The sequence below is a fragment of the Balaenoptera ricei genome, chromosome 6 (assembly GCF_028023285.1).
Source record: "Balaenoptera ricei isolate mBalRic1 chromosome 6, mBalRic1.hap2, whole genome shotgun sequence".
In the NCBI taxonomy this organism is placed as follows: Eukaryota; Metazoa; Chordata; class Mammalia; order Artiodactyla; family Balaenopteridae; genus Balaenoptera; species Balaenoptera ricei.
The window spans coordinates 112231072-112251383 of record NC_082644.1 but is presented as its reverse complement, the minus strand read 5'-3'; the positions used below and the strand labels follow the sequence as shown (position 1 = coordinate 112251383).

The window sequence follows — 20312 nt, the reverse complement described above, 5'->3', positions numbered from 1 at the left end:
TAAGAAAGGGGGAATTTTTAATTTTTAAAGGATAGTAGGTGGCTCAGAGAATAGGAGGGCAGGAACTGGGTTTGGGGCCAAGAACAGTTTCAGAAATAATGCTGCAGAATGGGCCATTGCAGGCGAAGGCAGAATGCTGCAGACCACACTGCTGGCCCAGCTGGCACAGGCCCTGGCTCGCTGGTCACTCTGCTGCTCTGGCTGCCTCATCTGGAACTGAGGCTTCCTGCCATCTCATTCACTGTCCGAGAGTTCCTTATAGGGAAGGGTGGTCACTGTCCGACAGTTCCTTATAGGGAAGAGTGGGTGCTTGGTTGGTGATGATTGGTGAGGCTCAGTCATCCGTTTATAAGGTGGGGGGGGTTCCCCAGACATAGAAAGGAAGTATAGCTACTGGGCAGCCCCAAAAAGTGACAGATGGCTGGTCATACAGTGCATTTTACCTTTTGAGAGCTATTGCCAAATTGCCCTCCAAAAAGATTGTAATAGTTTGTATTCCACCAAGAGAATATGAGAATGCCTTTCTCTTATAAACTCTCCTACTTTGGATATTCTTGCCAGTCTGGTAGGTGAAAGATGGGGAAAACTTAACACTTAAGCTGAGACCTGAGTGATAAGTAGGAATTAGCCAGGAATTTGCCACCCTACTCCCTACCCCCAAAGGAAGGAATTTACAGGCCCTGCAGTGCACAAGGGACCAGTATGGTCAAAGAACTGAAAGGCCAGAGTTTGCTGGATGGGTGAAGCGAGTGCAGTGGGTGGGGGGAGTGTTCCATGTTGGGGGCACAGCAGAAGATGTAGAGGGATGAAGATGTACAGACGTTCAGGAGGGTGGGGCAGAGGCAAGGCTGGAAAGCTAGGCCGGAGAGAGTCCTGACGGTACAGGCTGAGTTGTTTGATTTTGTCCTGGAGGTTCCCATCTACTCTTTTCAAGCCAGGGGATGATAGGATAAGATTCGCTTGTTAGAGCAGCCTGACAGCTGTCGGAAGGAGGATTGGCATGTGGGAAGTCTAGAGGCAGAGAGGGAGATTACATCTGGCCAGAAATGTTGAATGTGTGCATGGGTCCAATGGCACAGGGATGGCCACGGTCGTCACAGAGAGCACTCAGAAACCAGCCAGCCATTAGGCCCCATGCGGGGTCTCTGGCCATCCTCTCCTGTCTTCCTCAGTGCCAGTTCCTTCCCGGCTCTTGACCACAGTGTTGCAGGACAGTGTTGCAGTAACTCCTCCACCGGGGTCATCTTCCTTCCAGTCTGGCTCTAGACCCTTTTTCTTCTTCCTCCTCCACATGTACCTTAGGTGTTTGTGGCAACAGGCCCCTTGCCCTCCTCTGAACTGCCTTTCACCCCCCACTGCTGCTGTGCTGCCTTCTTTCAGAAATGCGTTTTCTGCCCGGAGTGTTCCTACTCATCATCCAAGATCTAGCCCAGAAGCCATTCCCTCGTGACTGCCCCAGGCTGTTAGCAAGTCCCTCTCCAGTAATTTGGTGTGCAGCTTGATTCCAGGATTTCAACCGTGTCCAGACTCTACTTTCCCTGGCTCTTGTCCTTCCTGCCCCTGTAAGAATCTGAGATCTCTGTCAGTAGAATCTGTCTCACTCCCGGAGTCTCACGGAGTCCTGTATGACTCAGTGGATATTTGATGGTGAATTAATTTTCTGATTCTCTAACTTGCTTGTGCCAAAGCATGTGTGAAACCTAGTGTTAGAAACCTTAACTGCTGTTTATTATGAACAGTTTACAGTACCCCTGGAGTAGAGTTGGTTTAGATTGTGTTCCATTTGTGTGGCTCCAGTTGAGCCGTAAGAGAACAGCACAAAGCACTGCATATGTGATAGGTCTTTTTTTTTTTTTTTTTTTAAAGCTTAGTATTATTTTAAATTTAAAGCATATTTGGAAGTGTCTCTGTGCCGGTGTCTGCTGGTGCCATCACATTATTTTCAGTTAAAATTCTGTGCAAGGGATGCTATCATTACCTTCTTTTGATGAGAAACCTGAAACTTATATTTACTAACCTGCCCATTGCTGCCCTGCCTGTAAGCAGCAAAGCTGGGAGTTGTCTTTCAGCTCAAGCAAGCCCGAGAGCTCATCACAGCTGCTTTGATTTTATCATCTTACAGATGTTACTTCATTAAGCTATTAAGTCTTGCTTCTGAATACTAAAAATATTTATACAGATTCCCAAGGGGCATTTATTTGTGTGGCATATTTTCGACTGCTCTTTGTGTGGATTTTCTTTCCTGCGTATTAAAAACAGTATTTACTGAAACAGCTTTATAGTATCAAAGGAAATTTTAAAAAATTATACGCAATTCTACCACCTGAAGACAACATGAATTTTATATTTCGTTTCTTTCTGATCCAAGTCCGTTGTGAAGGGGTGCCTTTTATCGGAGAATGTGAAATAAAATACAGTTTTTGTGCTGTCCTGGTTTTGTCTTTGCCGTTCTTTCAGTTTCTTTTGGCCGTTGTTCACTTTTGAGCGGGGCTTGATGCCTCCTTCCCTGCTGTGCGAGGTGTGCCGCGCTGCCTTTCCTCCTGATGAAGGAGTTCTGGCTTCTATGGAGGTGGTGGTGGTTTTTCTTTCTTCCCTTTTTTTTTTTTTTTGAGGGGATGGGGAGATGGATGTTGAGAGAGAACCCCAGAAGTGCCAAAAGTTGGTGGTTTTGTTTTAATTCATGTGACTTATTTTGGGTGAGCTACAAACCAAACCTCCAACTACAGATAAAATAGAAGGCCCTCCTAACTGAAATGTGCCCACAGAACGTTAACATTCCCTGTGGGATTGAGGCTTTCCGTAAGTGTGGTGTAAGTGAGAAAATGAATATTTCATGTAAATTCTCATGTTTTAGTGAAAGTAGGCGTTTTTTATTATGAGAAATAAAAATACAACTTTGTAATGAATCTTTTCTTTTTCCTGAGTGATTTGACAGTAAGAGCTGGAAGCTACAAATTACCTGTAAGACAAGGGTGTCTACATTTTGTCTACCCATGGGCCTGTATTGGCGACTAGCCAGGCGCCTGAAGGCTACTCTTAATTTACATTGAATAGAAGACACCTGTCTTGTCTTGCACATCTCTAACATGCTGGCACAGCTCCTTGAGCACAGTGTCCAGGAGCCTCCTCGCTGAGGGCTTGCCTTCCAGAGGGTTTGCTTAAGAGAAGAGTGTATCAAACTCCTCGTGGTGTGGCCCTCGGACAGCTTCTGTCCTAAAACCTTTTTTGTGAACGGGGTGTTGGCCATAATGATAGCAGCGTTCGTCCAGCAGCTTGCCAGCTGCAGCGCCAGCAACTGTTGTGAGACACTTGACTGATTTAGTCTTTGCACCGCTGTGAAGTGGGTACTATCACCCCTGTCTTGAGGGCGAGGAAATTGAGGCTCAGAGAGGTATGCCGGGGTCACACAGCCTGGAGATGCATGATCTGGCATGAGAACCCTGGTCTCTGTGGCTTTTCCCCCCTTGGCTTTGTTATTGCTGTGAGTAGTGTGTGGCATGTGGTCCAGACCAAATGTGTTTTGGTCCATTCTCAAAAACGAAGAAAGAAAAAAAAAAAAAAAAAGGAAGAAGAAAGGACCCCTTAGGTTTCATTTAATTATTTATTTTTAAAGAAAATAATTTGTAAGAGACTGTAGGTGATTGATTAGTGTGATTGTGAAAAACCAGGCAAGATTTTTGACTTTTCTTTATTAAGAAAGGGAAAAGGGTTATGGTTTTTTTTTATAGACAAAATACGGGTTCTTTTAATTCTCAGATTAATTAGCTTATTCTTTTAACTTGCCAGCTTTTCTTTATTAAGCAAACTGAAGTACTGTCAGGAGAAGCTTGGGGACCATCTTTTGCTGTTAGTTTGGCAGTGTTCCTTGTAGCTGCATTGGCAACATATATAAAATTTTTATTTTGCCCACTTATTCACATAGAGAATTAATATGAATGAAATTTAAAGCACGACATTCCTGGAAATGAGGCCCTTGGACAATTTAGGAATACTAACTTAAGGAATAAACATTGATATGCACCATTAGGGAAGACTTTGGGTCACTGCCAGGGCCGTCCAGGTAAAATTCTATCTCCAGATAAACTGGTTATACAATTTCCTAATTACTGGAATGTACCTCTTAAGTCCCAGTTTACAGAGCCCCCTAGCAATTAAAAAGATTCAGGACAGAGTAGTAAACATACCAGATGTCTCACCTTGTGGGCAAAGAGGAGTTTTAGAATTAAGTTGGAACTTAGGAACATCAGTAGGGAATTCAGACCTGCCATTTCTCCATATTTTTACACTAAAGTGCAACCTTTGTGCAGACATTTTGTTATCTCCACATGACTCGATTTGAAACATTGTCCTGTGCTGTATCAAATCAGTGCACTATAAGATGGCAAATATTTCTTCCACATTCATTTTCAACGCTGAAATCAGATGTGAACTCAGCAGCACTGTATTTAGTTCGTCGACCCACGTAAAAGCCTTCTCAGAGGGCACATGACCTTGTAGCTCTAGTGTTGCTGGAAATTCTTTTTCCTGAGCTGGAAATTCTTTTTCCTGACTAGTGTGGGCCGGGTGACTGTGCAGGCGTTCTGTAAGCATGGGTCTCCATCAGGACTGGAGTGAGTCTTGTCCCCTGCTCTCTGTGGGTCAAGGACTATGCAGTGGCGGGAACCCCATCCTGGTGGGAGCTTTGTCTGTACAGCCAGTGACCACCCAGAGCCGGCTTTTCTGTAACCAGCTGAGGTATTACCTAGAATCCTAGAGAAAAAGATGGAAGCCCTGGCTTCAGTCACAGCCCTGATTGACCAGAGCTAGTCATCACCTAACCTCTCTGAACCTCAAACCCCTCATTTCTAAAAAGAAGCTGATTTTTTTTGACTTGAAGGTCACTGGGTTATTGGGATGCTGCCATGTCACGTGTGTGAACACGCTCTGTAAAGCACTGTGTGCTTTTCCCCTGCATGTGTTGCTCTGGAGTCGTTTTTAATTTTCTGAGGTAGGGTGGGATAGTGAAAAGAGCTGGTCTTTGTAGTCATACTGGGTTCAGATCTAAGTCCAACATTTATTAGTTGTTTGGCTGTGAGTGTTGGTTTCTCCTTCAGGAAAATGGGGGTTAGAGGATCTGTTCCATGGGTAATGTGTGAGGATTAAGTGAGATAACCACATGTAAAAATCTTTGTGTGTAGAACATCATTGATGTTTGATGCATGGTGTTTTGATAATTTTAGTGCTAACACATTCTCTGTGTGCAGTTCTGTGTACTGAAATTTTTCTGGCCGTTTTTCCTGCTTTGATTAATATATATAAGATGAATTTCAGAAGATTTAAAATGTGCGATGCATGGATTTTATATCTTAAAATTTGTACCACTGTGGAATGCCAGGAATTAAGCAGCTGGGAACCAAAAGCCCATGAAAGTTGGGTTATGTATGCATCTTGATTCCTGGTTGTTGCAATGGTGGTACTAAGCCAATAGATGGTGCCAGTATGTTAGGAGATGAGAAAATATTTACTTCTGCAATTCATCATGTTGTTTCAGGGAATGTAATAGAGCCAGTTCTTGCTGGTTCTTTATCTGTTCTAATTAGAGTAGACTTTGTTCTTGATTCTGTGTAGAAAATATTAAATGTCTCTTGTAGGTAAAATAGTGAGGTATTGAATTAATGTTAGGGTGCTCTTCCTCCTGTTTTTTCTGCTCTGACATTTCACCACGAAGTCTTTTCTGATTTGACTTCAGTCCTTAGTCTACAACCAAATAAAAGCCCTTGCTAGGAGTACATTTCAGAACTTAAATGCAGTGCGCACAGTTTTAAGTCCTTTGCTTTTTTTTTTTTTTTTTAATGTTTACTTTATTTTATATTTTTCTTAAATTTATTTATTTATTTATTTATGGCTGTGTTGGGTCTTTGTTTCTGTGCGAGGGCCTTCTCCAGCTGTGGCAAGCGGGGGCCACTCTTCATCGCGGCGCGCGCGCCGTGCCTCTCACTATCGCGGCCTCTCCCGCTGCGGAGCACAGGCCCAGACGCGCAGGCTCAGTAGCTGTGGCTCACGGGCCCATTTGCTCCGCGGCATGTGGGATCCTCCCAGACCAGGGCTCGAACCCATGTCCCCTGCATTGGCAGGCAAACTCTCAACCACTGCGCCACCAGGAAAGCCCAAGTCCTTTGCTTTTTAAACCCCATTTCAGAGAGAGTGGGGTTAATTAGTTTATCTTTACCTGCTCTTGTTTCAGAATTGGCCCTACTACAAAAAGTGCCTTTACATTCTCGTAACCTAGTGCTTGATGATCTTTTACTTTCTTGTTGGACAGACCAAGTGGAAAGTCATTTTATACATCAGAAGACTTTTTATGTGGAGGTCATATAACTAGGGATTTGTTGGCAACCAGATCTGCCATTACTAGCTGTGTGTTTTTGGTTAGGTTCCTTTACCTCTCTGATCTTAGTTTTTTTTGTTGTTGTTGTTTTGTTTTTTTGCATCTATAAAGTGGAGATAATACCATCTAGTCCACAGATGAATAAAGTGAAAAAATATATGTAACAGTGTTTTGCACATTTTTCCAGTAAATAGGATTTATTATTGTTTGCACAAGGCTCTATGGACAAGATAAACCTTTACTTACAATTAGGACTAAATGTGTTTTTATAAATTATTAAACTCTGTGGTCCTTTGTCCTAGAGGGTTCTAAGGGACAGGAAAACTTGGAAAAGGCCTGCAAAGGGATTAACTTGCAGTTTGGGAAGCTATTTTGAAATGCGGGCCAGAGTAAAGGGTGCCTTTGAAAGACCTGTCAGCTCTAACTGCCTCAAGGTCCTGCAGCGGGAGAGAGAAGTGTGTGCCCTGCGCTCCGCAGTGCTGAGTGAGAGCTTGTTTCCTGGTGGGGCCTGATGATTGTGGGAGCCTGATGATTAGGAGAGGTAATTTTCATCCTCCATCTTATCCTTTACACATAAGGTTAGGTGACTCCTCTGTTTGAAGGAGAACAGTTTTCTGTCCTCATACCTTGTGGCATTTCATTAAAATACATTAATAAAACACAGCCTTTCACTTTTTAGGCCCTGAATGCCCCAAATGTTAGTCTTTTCTTAAGAATAAGTGTTTATAACCTGTCAGGTCAATGAGACGTTGCAGTTGCAATTATAAGAAAACCCCCTGTTCCCTTCGAGTGGTGTTTTACATTATTTACTTAGAGTAAAATTTAACTCCTTTTTGAGTACATTACATTTAGAAAAGGAACTGCATTTTTTGAGAAATTAGTTTCTGAATGAAATGTTGTTGGATGCTTTAAAATCTATTTCTTAGCATATTAAATGGAATATATATATATATATTTTTTTTTTCATTGGGGATAAAATGACATTGAGGTACATTTGCTGATGAAAAGGAAGCATTCTTTCCCCTCACGGGGGGTTTAAATGTAATACTCAGTGCTTACTCAGGAGTGAAAACATCAAATTAAACTGCTTATGCTGACAAAGGACAAATCTGGATTTCAGCAACCCATGCAAGATTGTCTGATTGCTTGCCCTGCCTCTCCTCGAAGCTTTTGGCCAAGACTTATAATGAAATGTATGCATACATTTAAACCGTTTCAAGTCAGTGTCTGAGTCTTCCCAAGCTCTGAGAGGAGTTCCACTGCTCTCTAGTGGCTGAATGTGGTCCCCCGGCACCAACATTGTTTTATTTTCATGAATCAGCTCTTCACACATTGGCAGTGTTGGCCTCCAGAGCAGACACCAACACCAGGAGACCAGACCTTGTAGACAGAAACAGAGTGAAAAATGATCCCCATCCATGGGTCTGTGGAGAGCACCAAATTTTGTCCAGGATGAGTGGCCAGTTGACTAACAATGAGCAAGTGTGAGTAAGCACTCTGTCAGGGAGAGCTGACACTGATGGATGAGAAGTTCTCTGTGTTACTCTTTTATCGCTGCATACATCTTACACCTTGGCAGGCCACGGTGGCAAACAGGTCCTTGGGTGCTTAAAATGGACCACTTCTTAGCAGAAGGAGCAGCTCTTTTCCTGAAAAGATCTGGTTGAATTGATTTGGGGGAAAAGCAGTTAGAAATCCATTTCCTGCTGCCTCTCAGAACTTCACGACTTTGAGAGAAGAAATTTTAAAGACCTCCATTTCTGTTAAAGTTGCCGACCTTGAGAGTTGTTGAGAATGATTGTATAAAAGAGCCCCTGGAGGACGGGGACCTTGTGTTAGAGTATTTGTAACAGCTAACTTTTACTGAGCTTTTACTATGTGCCAGGCATTCTGTTTTACATGCGCCATCTCATTCAGGTCTCAGCCGACCTATGAGGAAGACACATTCTATCATCTTCCCCTTTGTGCGGGGAGGCAGCCAGGGCGGTAGGGCTGCTGTCCTGTAGTTTCTGGGGCACCATTTACCTTGTGCTTGCTGTGGTGGTGCCACCGGGAGCAACTTGGCAGTCGTGCAGGGCTGGGAGGGCCTCAATGGTGTGCTGTGGGAAAACAGGCAGGAAGCTCAGAGCTGTGCCACATCTTTGCATCTGTGATCCAGAGCCTGCTGCCCAGTGGGCACCTGGGATGGTTGGTTCGAAAGAATGAGTGGAGAGTTGCCCTTCTGAAAGGTGCATGGGCTAAAGAGCCACAAGACCTAGATTTGAATCTTGGCTCGCCTTACTGCCTTTAAATCAGCTGAGCCTCAGTTTCCGTGTCTGTAAAATGAGGAAATACCTGCACCACATGAGTTAGGGTCTGGGACCGATAAGGTCTTAAGGGTAAATATTTTCCCTTCCCCAGTGTGAGAATTTGTGAGCTTAGACCTTATTAGAAAAAGCAGATTTCTACCTGCTGGCTTTCAGATCCTTTCTAGAGCTTGACTTAGAGCAGCAGGTTTTAGAAAATTATTTGTCTTTTATAGTTTCTTCAGCATGTCTGATAAAATAAGTTCTAGAATTGCCAAGTTTGATTTCATACTTGAGTGAACCCTGACATGTATAAAAATAACACGTTTCATGTTTTAAAAAAAATCCCACTATCCTTAAGCCATATTAATGGAGGTATTTTTTTAAATATATAGAGCAAGTAAAAACAATATCTTAGTAAAATTTTCTTGATACATTTCAAATTTTGTCCTGAGTAGGATTGTTCTCTCAGAAAAAGTTAGGATTCAAATTGAACTACTAATACTAATGCTGATAAACTAAAATCAGAAACACTCTCAGAGGGTTTAGAAAATGGAGACTAATTTCACTGTTTTATTTTATTTTTTTTTGAATGGGGCTATTTAAAAATAAATGCTTAGATACTTGAGTGGCATTGCTAAATAGTGAATGGCATCTGTTTAATCATTTAAAACATTTAACTGAAATCCCAGTCTCATTTGAATTTCCAAGCAAAACAACACAAATTAACTGTATCCAGATGTGTGGAAATCATTCTGCTGTAATCTGAGCAAAAAGTAAGTTAGAAAGCATGCTTTTGGGGGTGGAGAGTTAAGAAAATAGAGCTGCTTCCATGCTTACTTGCTAATCTTAATTTCAAGCATTTGGCTTTGTAATTTAAGAGGCAGCACATGGAACAGAAGCAGTGTTGGACACTTTAAATTTAGGACGATCGGGGCTCACATTCCCAGATTTGCTAATCACTAGCTGTGTGATCTGGGCGAGTTCCTTATCTCCAAGATTCAGTCTTCCCTTCTGTGAAATGGGACTGCACTTACCTGCCATGTCTGAGGAGCAGACAAAACTCACGTGACTGTGCTTTGAAATTTCATAAAACACCACGTGGACTGTGTCTGTTGTGGTCTGTTTAGTAATTTGTTTGCCACATAGTATACTTCTGGATAAGTGAGATCTGGCTTGGCGCTGATATGCTCAAAGGACTTCATTGTTAAGATGATTTTATCTCTTTTTTAAAAATTTTGGTGCCTGTCCTAAGGAAGCCCTCCTAAGGACTGTGGTAGAGAGACGTGGTGTATTTATTTGTGATGATTGACTGCTGTTGTTCCTTGGGACTGTTGACGCATGCGTGGGTTGACCTTCAGGCCCCTGTGTACAGATTTCAGGACTAAGCTGCCTGCTGCTGCTGTTACACAGCAAGACTGTGACAGCTGGCAAGGTCTTGGTCTTTAGGGTTTTTTTTTTTTTTTTAATCCCTTAACAAAGTTGAATTCTTATTTTCTCCAAGTGTATATCTTAAAAAATTGTAAGTAATGCATTGTCTTTGAAAAGAAAATAAAACACAAGTAAACAAAAGAATATAGCACCACCCAGAAATAAGCATAATTTAAAAAAATTTTCTTCCAGATGTGTATAATATGTATTATATAAACATATCTGTTAATTTTGCTTGGGAACATGTTTTTCCCTCGGTAAATATTGTATCATGGACATTGCCAAAAAATATTATGTTTAATCACCATGTATATAGTATTTGTTTATTTTCCCTGTCTCCTGATTGTTGGTGTTGGACCTTTACATTTATCTCCAGTTTTTGTTACTGTTGCTGTTGTTATTTTTGCTTTTTTCTAATCTAAACAGCGATCATAATGTCATTTGGGTACTTATCCATTTATTTCTTTAGAATATGTCTCTAGCAGAATTGCGGGTTTGGTGGGTATGTATAACTTTATGCTTTCTGATTGATGTTTCTAAATTGTGTGTTAGAAAAGTTCTATCCATTTGTGCTTCTACAAGAATGTTAGATTGCCCTTTTTACTACATCTTTGTCAGCCCTGGGTATTATTCTTTTTAATTTTTGCTAATCTAAAAGCCAAAAAATGGCTATTTAGTTTCAATTTGTATTTCTCTGATTACTAGTGAACTTGAACAGTGTCTCTAAATGTGTATAGGCCTCTACTTTTTTTCTCTTCTGTAAACTGCTGTGTCCTTTTCTCTGTTGGTGTATTGATGTTATTTATCTGTGAGCTCTTTTTACTTATTAATGCCCTGTGTGTTGCACATATTTCTCTGAGTTTCAGGGCTTATAGTTTACATTGTTTACAGGTGTTAGTCTTTTTTTTTTTTTTTAAGCCAGTCGCCTATTATTAATAAGACAGATACTTCATTTTAAAAGTGTGGCTGGAGATGTGACCCGTGTGGCGTTTATGCCTGAGCCCTCTTCTCCTGGAGGTCTGCAGTGTGGGCGCCCCGTGGAGTCATCTTGAAGGTCTGCGGGTGAGTCAGGCCCTGGCAGTCAGAGATGGGGAGCAAGACCGTGCTTTCTGGGACTCACAGGGGCGTCTCTTGAATTCTTCTAATAAGCATCAAACCTGGACAGCCAGGGTAAGGTGGTGCCTACCCAGGTGGCTGCAGTGGATTAGGGGGTGCAGAGCAGTTTCTGTCCCCCATGGATGAAAGAGGGCTGAGTTGTGTACCCTTCCCCCTGTCCCTGTCTCTCCCCACAGCCTGCATGCTGGGTGGTTTGGGAGTTGGTTGTTGAGCAGGTGGGTGTGTGTGGATGGCGTGGGCGAGCTTGGGGAAGGACAGTGGATGCAGAGGTAAGTCAGTGGGTAACTAGGTAGCCGTCACAGTGTCATGCACACCGTCTCTCTAAATGCTGGTCACTGAATTGTACCTCGTATTTCTGTTTTAAAGAGCTTTGTTCTGGAAGCAACGCTGGCTTCCAGTAACTGTGGGTGGGCTGAAAAAAGCAGACTTGGTGGAGGTTGCTAAGGAGCAGCTACCTGGAAACTACTGATGAGACAGAGCTTTGGTAGAAAAATGCAGAAATCCAAGGAGGGCGTTTCATTACTGTGATATCATAGAGTTCAGACCAGACTAGGACGTATAATAGGACATGGTTTTGTGGGTTTAAAGCTTTCTTTTCTTTTGAAAATTGACTTGCTTTACATTTCAGTTTGTCTTATATTCATCCCGGTATGATAAATTAGGTAATAAATGTTCTTTTACACTTTATCAAGGCATTTATTGCTGTCGTCACTCCTTCAGGGCCAGCTCCGTTTCCCCAACTCCTCCATTTGAACAGTTGTACTGAAATCAGCCCAGCCTAATGTAGCAAATTCTATTTAGTGCTCACTGTGTGCCAGAGACTGCTAGGTATGGCAGATGCAGCTGTGAAGGGATGGACAGTTGGCAGAGATAAACTCTCATGGGGGTGTGGTGGTCAAGGAAGGCTTCTGGGAGGAAGTCATCTCTCAGTTGGGGTTGGATGGGTGCCTCGGAGTTCTGTGGACTGTCAAGGGGGCAGAGGGAATAGCACGTGCCAAGGTGGGATAGGCTTGAAATGGTCTGGGCATTTAGGAAATTATTGTCAGTTTGGTGTTGGTAGAGTGTCAAGTATGTGTGTACATTGGGGAGGAGGAGGGGCTGAGCGAGCCAGAGACCTGGTCATGGAAGGTCATTCATGTCTGCTCTGAACTATATTGTGGCCTGTAGAACTTTGTTTGAGAGAGTGACATAGGGTCACACCTGAGACAGGAATCCTGCCCTGTGCTTGTTAGTCCTGTAATCCTAGACAAGAAGCTTTATCACTTCACTGGGTTGCTGTGAGGATGACCAAATGACAACATATGATGTGTGGCCCACGGTGGGTGCTCAAACAGAACGCTCTTGTTCTTCCCTCTTGGCTTCCTCTTCTCTACTCTAAGAGAAATTGAGGGCAGGTCTCATACCCCTTGCTCTTAGAGCTCATCCTGCATTTGTGGAAAGCATATTCCCTATGACATCCATTTCCTTCATCTGACACGCCCACTGTCTAAAGCAGAGGCCCCTATACCCGGTCCACTGTCCCCTGGCTTTTCTGTTTGTTTATTCCTTAATGGGAAACCAGGCCGTTCTGACTGATTGTCTGAGGTGGCCTTGTTTTTGGAATAAAAAATCGGGGTAAATCCTTCAGAGGATTTTTGCCTTGGTTTTGGGTATGAGAGTGCCAGGTTAATAGGTTGATGCTGAAATCATGGAATGTCTGTGGACATTATTATGGTTTATGGGGAAAATGGGATATAATATTTAAACATTTTGTGAGTCAAATGGCTGCTGTATTACTATGGAATTTGATGATTTATTACATATAGTTTTAAGTGGCATTGAAATAAAATCTGGGAAACTTGAATTGAAATTATTTAAAAAGACCCGTCATTGAGTTGATCATCTTTTTTCTTTTTAATGGCAAACTCCTTGTTCCTTCCCCCGGTTGCATTGCCTTGAAATTATGTGAGGATTTGCATGTTGTTCTCTTGCCATTTTGGGCGTTTGCAGTCATATTTGAAGTTCTGTCTTCTCTTTTCTAAGTAGCAGACACACATTCAGAGTCCTAGAAACCTGTTGACAAAGTCAATTGCACTCCATTTCCTAGCACTTCTGTGTACTTCTGAAAAGGGGGCGCCAGAGTCCTCCTTTCCTAAAAATGCTAGGAGCAGGAGCTAATTTGCAAGTGATTTAGAAATTGTTTTTAATGTTGAATTTCCCCTTCTTTTCAAGTTTATTTGGAGTCCGCTTATCTTTCATCTCAGGGGAAGCAGAATCAGGCAGTTTAGCAAGCTCTTGTTTTCCTGGAAACTTCTCAACTCTGTGCACGTGCATGTGTACACCTGCATGTACGCGTGTGTGTGTGTGTGTGTGTGTGTGTAAGTTGGTGTGTGTATTTTGGGGGGGTGTGATGTAAATGGAGAAGCAGAAATACAGTGTAATAGGGATCCCTGTGTCCTTTCTATGTTTACCTCTCCTACACCTTCCACTCTAAAAAAAAAAAAAATCACTGTGATGAGAAGCATCACAACATTGCTAGACACTTTTTGTTCTAAGAATTTAGATTTAGCACGTACTTCCACTTACGGGAATTTTTTCTGCGGTGTTGTTTCGCATGAAAAAAAGCTTTCGATAAAGGAAGAATTATTATATTAGGAGGGAAATATTTTTCATTTCTTAAAGTATTAGGTGAAGCTAAGTAGAAGGAAATATATGTGCCCGGGAAAAATTAGAGTAAAATTAATTTACTGTGAAACTGCCAAAGAAAGGATGGCCCAGGAGAAAATACAGGCTAGTAGTCTTTAGGGAAAGATGTCTTTAAGGTAAGTTGTGTTTCCCCTTTTACAGTAATTGATTACAGTTTTCCACAAAATTGTTAGCTCTTAGGTAAATAGCCGTCCTTCCCCTGTCCTTTCCTAATGTGTATTTCTGGCCTCTGGTGCGTTTACCCTTGGGCTCTTTGCAGAGATATTCTTGGACCAGGTTGGAAAAGAAGTATTTTTTTTCCTGAGGTTTCCTTATTTGCAATTTTCTTGTTTCTTCGTGACAGTTGTCCTTTGTTTTCCATACAAAACCAGCTCGTTTTTTACTATGAAGTCTGAGACTGGTTCTCACCAATGCCTTAAAACAGGTTACTTTCCCCCCTTGATCCCTGAAACTCAGAGTAAATGTGTGAGTCACAAAACATTGGTGAACTTTGACTCTTTTTCCAGATTTTCCAGGACGCATAAACTATGAAATTCCAAGGTTTGATTTTGGTGAATTTGTGTATATATATCTAGTTTTATTTGGGTGCACTAGTTTTATATCTGTTTAATTTCTGTTTCCTTTCTAAAGGGCTTTTAATATCTCTTTAGGTTCCTTTTTTTTTTTTTTTTTTGTGGAGAAAAAATTGTGAGAGGGGAAAATGGGGTTGCCTTTTGCTCCCAAAGCTTAAATGAATAGTCATTGCCTGTAATGCCGTCTACGCTCGTAGCTTCCCACTGCTTTAGATGTGATGTATCCGGTGCTGTGAAGGTAATGATCCTCAACCACAGCAATATTCCCTAACAGGAGTATCTGTCATATTCATTGGGATTACCATGTTCATTGATTTGTGTCTGTAAATCTGCTGTTTCTACCCTTTAAATTTGATCTATAATTGGACCTCCTTAAATGGTTCAGATAAGGTAGTCTGTATTTTCTCAATGCAGCGATGCTGTCAGCTTCTCCTTTTTCATTATACATTCAGCAGACTTGATAAAATCAGCAGGACACCTCATTTGAAACTGTTTAATCGCTGCCTTTTTCCTTTGCTAAACCATTGAGGTGGTCAAGCGATGTACACAAATCATTTTAAATAGAAAATATGGTTTTCTCTGTGACCCAGCTAAATAGATAGTGTTATGCAAAACAAGTTAAAAAGTAATAAATGCCAAAAAAATCTTCTAATTGGAGTAAAAAATTGTGGGCAACTCTATCCTCTCTCCAAAAGTAGAGTATCCTAAAATATTGCCAGGACCCTGTAAAGACAAGATGATGGTTTTCTAAAGATTCTCTGGTTTCTGAACAAAGCAAGTTTAAATTTTCATAGTGCTGAGCTGCTTTTTATATCCATTCAAAGGGAGCCCATACTTATTTGTAATGCCTTTATATCCTACTTTTGTAGGGAGAAATTTGCTGTCTGTTAATATCTATGCAGCATAACCTTTCAGCCATTTGCTATTGTGATAATAAATTTTTGTTTCTTTGTCTGTCATTTTGTCTACTCAGCTGTTACTCCTCAAAGTACGAACTAAAAATAATAGCTCCAAATAAATGCCACATAATAAAGTGTTTTACAGTTGTAGCTGGAATAACCTGGTGGCCGTAGCTCACAGTCCTATTACCATTGCTGTGGTGCTGTAGTTTCTTCCCCGTGTGTCAAGGTGACTCTACCAGGGCCAGCTCATTAAAACAATCTATTCTTTCTAACTGGCTTGGTATTTAGCGCTATACCCAGCAGCCTGCCAAGGCACAGCTTTGGAGCACAAGAGTCACAGCACAGGATATATGAAATTATGTGGCATTCACTTTTTGAACAAATACAAATTATCCATAACCTCATTTTCATGCTTCAGGATTTTATTGTGAATAATTTACAGTTACTCCTGTCAATAGTAGAAGTAGGGCCAGTTGCAGGTTTACCTGAGATAGTGGTAAGTGTGACTCCAGGCTTTTGAGGAGCAGTGTTTACCTGGTTTTTGTGGCCCTATAGTATTAATATTTACACTGTACTTGAATGTGACATTGGGTGTGTTTTGCCATTTTTGCTGCCCCGAGGTGAACTTGAGATGGAGAAGCTGGGAGTTGGTAAATATGCTAAAAATGCATCTTTTTTCCTACAGGTTCTGGCTCCTTAGCAGCAATGGCCGTGTTTGAAGATAAATTTAGGCCAGATATGGAGGTATGTTAAGTTCCTACAGTTTTATTCTCTTTCACATTATCTTTCTAGTTGTATGTTGGACATTTACAAATTGATTGCTGATTCCTCCAAAGTTTGAACAGCACTGCTGTTAGTTGGAATGCTCTTTGGCACAGGTACTGTGTTTGCTGAGAAGACTGGTTACTTGGGAAAGCTTCATTTTGGAGTGGCCTTGCTACACCCTCCCTCAGGCTTGAGGAGCCTGCACTGTTCGGCTTTCTGCTCTGGCCTTTGGGCTGTCTGGGAATCTTCTCGGCTGTAAATGCTGCTGCAATGTAGCATGTTTTCTTATGCGTTATCACAATATCTCAGAATGACAGGTTTTTTGTTTTTCCACTAAGAATGGAGAAACTATGTATGTCTTTGCATGTCACACAGACCTGGCCTGAAAATGCGGGCAGTTTGAAAAATCCCTATGGGTTGTTCTGCATTTGGCAGAAGATGGGGACAATACCATGTGTGTAGTGGCCTATTATCAGAGCATGATGTATCTGGTGTCTCATATATTTATAAGAGATTCTTTTATTATATTTTCTTTGGTAGTGGGGAGGGTGGTATCTTCTGAATGACATTCCACCTGTGTCTGCTTTAATGATAGATGTACCTCGATTAAGCAACCCCCTAGACCCCAAAATCTCCAAGAACAAGCCCCAGGTCTTTCATTGTCGCTTTGGAAGGAGTGTTCAGTATGCTTGGATACTTTATGGTACCATGTTATTCCTCCACTGTGCTTTATCCTCGCTGCTGAACCAGCTTGTAGGCACATTACGTCCTGAAGGCAGCCCTCATCATCTGCCCTTGTTTTTTTTGACAGATGTTAATTTTTTCATGGGTAGTATCAACTTGTTTTCAACAGTTATTAGGCTGTTTATGAGTGGTTTACCCTATTCCTTAATACGTAGGTTTCTGCTCTTCCTGCTTTTGCAGTAGTGTTTTGTGTAGATACCAGCGGCTGTCTCTGGGAATTACTTTTTGACAATGCTTTATGCCTAATCATCTTTGGAAAAGATTGCATGTTTAAAAATTTTTTTTCTTCTCTAGCTCATTGTCATCAGAGCATCAAGTGTCATTGGAGCTCTGAAGCTCTCTGACCTTCAGGTTTGGGCCAAGTGCCAGGAGAGCAGAGAACGTAGGGTCGTGGATGCTGCTCAGCCAGGACAGGGGTCTCCTGCCAGGAGCCACTACACCCTTGGTATTTGAGGATAGCACACGAAGGGACTTGGTCACTGGTGGCTAGGTTTCTCCCCTTTCTTGAATTATCTGCAGGAATTAAAACGTGTGACTAAAGATAGAATTTAGCTAGGTGTTTTGTACTAGAAACAATAGTCTTGCTCCAATTAAGAGTAGTAAACAGGTCCAAGTATCAACTGTAAATGAGATTAGAATTCTGTTCTCATTTCTCAATGTGAACATTTATTCCCATATCAGCATTATTTTCTGTTTGGGGTTCTTAAGTACAGAGGAAAAATAAGATATACTAGGTCACTTAAAAAGAAAAATTAGAAACCATCTCCAAGTTTTCAGACTAAAGGAGAGGAATTCCTAATGCTCCACAAATCCATTAGAACTAATGCAGGTATAGAGAGAAAGACTCTGATGATTTTCATTTAGAAAATCACCTCAGTAATGTTAGGCCCTCCTTTAAACCACATTAATCTTTTCAAATTTTCTTGAAAGCTGTGTCTGTTTCCAGTTGATTGGGACTTCCATATGTTAAAGAAAAATGAGAATTGCATAAAAAGTTGAAAGCATGAGGTATATTAAAAGTGATTTTAACACTCTGCTAAAGTAATTTTATATTATTTATTTAGAGTTTGGATTTGAAATGATTCAAAGGCCATGAATTTAATATTGCTGATTTAGGGAAGCAAAGGGAAATGTGAATCATCCCTTCAATAAAATTTCTGATATTATCAGTTTGAAGAGTTGTGTTCCTTAGATGAATTTTATCTATAATTCAGACCACTTATTGTTTTGTATTAGCTGTGAGACCTTGAAACAGGTTGACTAAATTCCCATTTCAGATTGTTAATTAAATTTACAATTTCAGGTGAGTGGTTTTTATTCACTGAAGTTATTGACACTTGACACAGACTGACAGTCAACAAAAGTCACTTTATTAAGGAGAAGGTAGTACTTGCTTCTCCAGTGAAGTGAGTTTAAAAGTAAATAGAAGGCAAAGGTAATACTTTTAAAAATCTAAAGGGATATTAATAGATACTAAAATTATTGTGAAGACCAAGCAGCTAACTGCTGGCCACCCTGCTTTCTTCTGGTGAAGATTAAGTGATGTGGTTTCAGTGGAAGGCCGAGACTGCTTAGGAAAGTTGAGAGAACCCTGTTTTAGTGACTTTGCTGTGAAAGAGAATTCGGCCAGGGTGTCATTTCTGGCTCTGCATTTGCATAGAACTCATGGAAACGTTTGGTTTCAAATTTCCAAACTTTTTATTTTTCTTCTTTCCAGGGAGGCTTTCTGTCTTTCTGTGGCAAGAAGCCCTCCATAACTTTTCTTTCTTGCCTATTTTGAGACTGAAGGGTTGGATGACTAAGTCTGCTTATTTCCCTTCAGTAGGGGAAAGGATTCTGGACGTGTCTCAGACAAACCCAGGAGAGCATTTCTGCCTCTCAGGTCTTGCATGGATTGCCAGGGCAGTAACTGCTGCTCACTTCATAGAGAATTGCATTGGGAGGGGAAGTTTCAGGCTATCATAATCACAAATTGTTTGCCAAACAGTGATTTTTAGGCCAGACTCATGAAACAAACTCTTGGCTTTATTGTTAAAACAAATAAATTAGGAAAACCCATAGTCTTTTTTTGTTTTAAACTACAAACCTGTGCCTTGGACAGTGCTGGGCCTAGACTGTAGTATTTATGGAATGAAAGTCCCTGCCTCCTTAAAAACCTTTAATATTTTCTCATGGTCTTCGGCTGCATAGTCTGGTATGGTAGCCACCAACCACATGTAGCTATTGAGCACTTGAGCGTAGCTAGTCTGAATTGAGAGGTGCTGCAAGTAGAAAACACATCCCAGATTTCAGAGACTGGGTACAAAAAATTTAAAAACATATCTCATTAGTAATATGGTTACATGTTGAAACAATACTATTTTAAGTATATTGGGTTAAATAAAAATATTATTAAATTTTTTTCACCTATTTTTACTTTTTTATATGTGGCTACTAGAGAATTTAAAACTACATATGTGGTTCACATATTTCTATTGGACAGGGCTAGTCTTGAACTTGTCATTTGCACACTACATTTAAGGATTCTGCCATGTCTGGATGCCACCTCTACTGTTATTTTTCTTGAAAATTTTCTTTTACATCAGCTCACTGTTTTATAAATTGAGTTATCATTTACATAAAATAAAGTGCACAGATCTGAAGTGTATAGTGCGATAGATTTTGGCATTTGTAATTACCCACCGTCAATCAGATCAAGACAGAACATTTCCTTCACTGCAGATGTTCTCCTTTCCAGTCAGTTCCCTTTCCTCTCTTCCCTACAGCCACTCTAGTTCACCTATTTAATTTAAATTTATTTTTAAAATACAGTTTGTATCTATGAAATCCTGGGTTTGATGTGCTGGTTATTTTTCCCCCCAAGACATGAAAATGAGTGCATACTATTAATATAAATAAAAAATGTATTCATGTATCACCATCATGTAAGCCCAGGGGTATGAATATTAAACTTTAGGAAACATAGGTCTGCATTCCTGTTCCACTTCAGCCCTTCTCGCCTGCTTGCTGTTCTTTGAATACAGTGTGTACTTGCTTGCTGTCGAATCCCGCTCACTGCCGGTGCCTGCCAGCAATGCTCTCACCTGCCTCCTCATCTATTTGTGTTCCTGTACTGCATTGTACACACCTGTCCCATTGTTTTATGGCTGTTTTCAGGGGCATCTCCGCTACTTGCCGAGAGAGGGGAGACCCTTGAGGGCAGGGACCATGAAATCATCTCTCTTCTTCAGCTCCTGATGTTCAGTACATGTTTGTAGAGTTGAGACAGGATAACCCGGAGCTAAAGCAAAATCTGAGTCATCAAAAACCACCTGGGAAATGGAGGGGACTTTCTCTTCTTCCCATCTGGAAAGTGCTGAACTTTTTTTTTTTGTTTTTTTTTTTGAGATAACAGAAGAAGATAACTAGTACATTTCTCAAATAATACACAGTATTGGGCCAGAGT

At 41.1% G+C, this 20312-nt stretch overlaps 1 protein-coding gene across 1 annotated transcript in view; it reads left to right on the top strand.

The window, feature by feature from the left end:
- The window catches only part of PSMB7 (proteasome 20S subunit beta 7), a 56488-nt gene that overhangs the window by 12068 nt on the left and 24108 nt on the right, over nt 1–20312 (top strand). The window contains exon 6 of the mRNA XM_059926567.1: nt 16044–16102. Coding sequence (XP_059782550.1) covers nt 16044–16102 — 59 coding nt within the window. The remainder of the gene's footprint in view (nt 1–16043; nt 16103–20312) is intronic.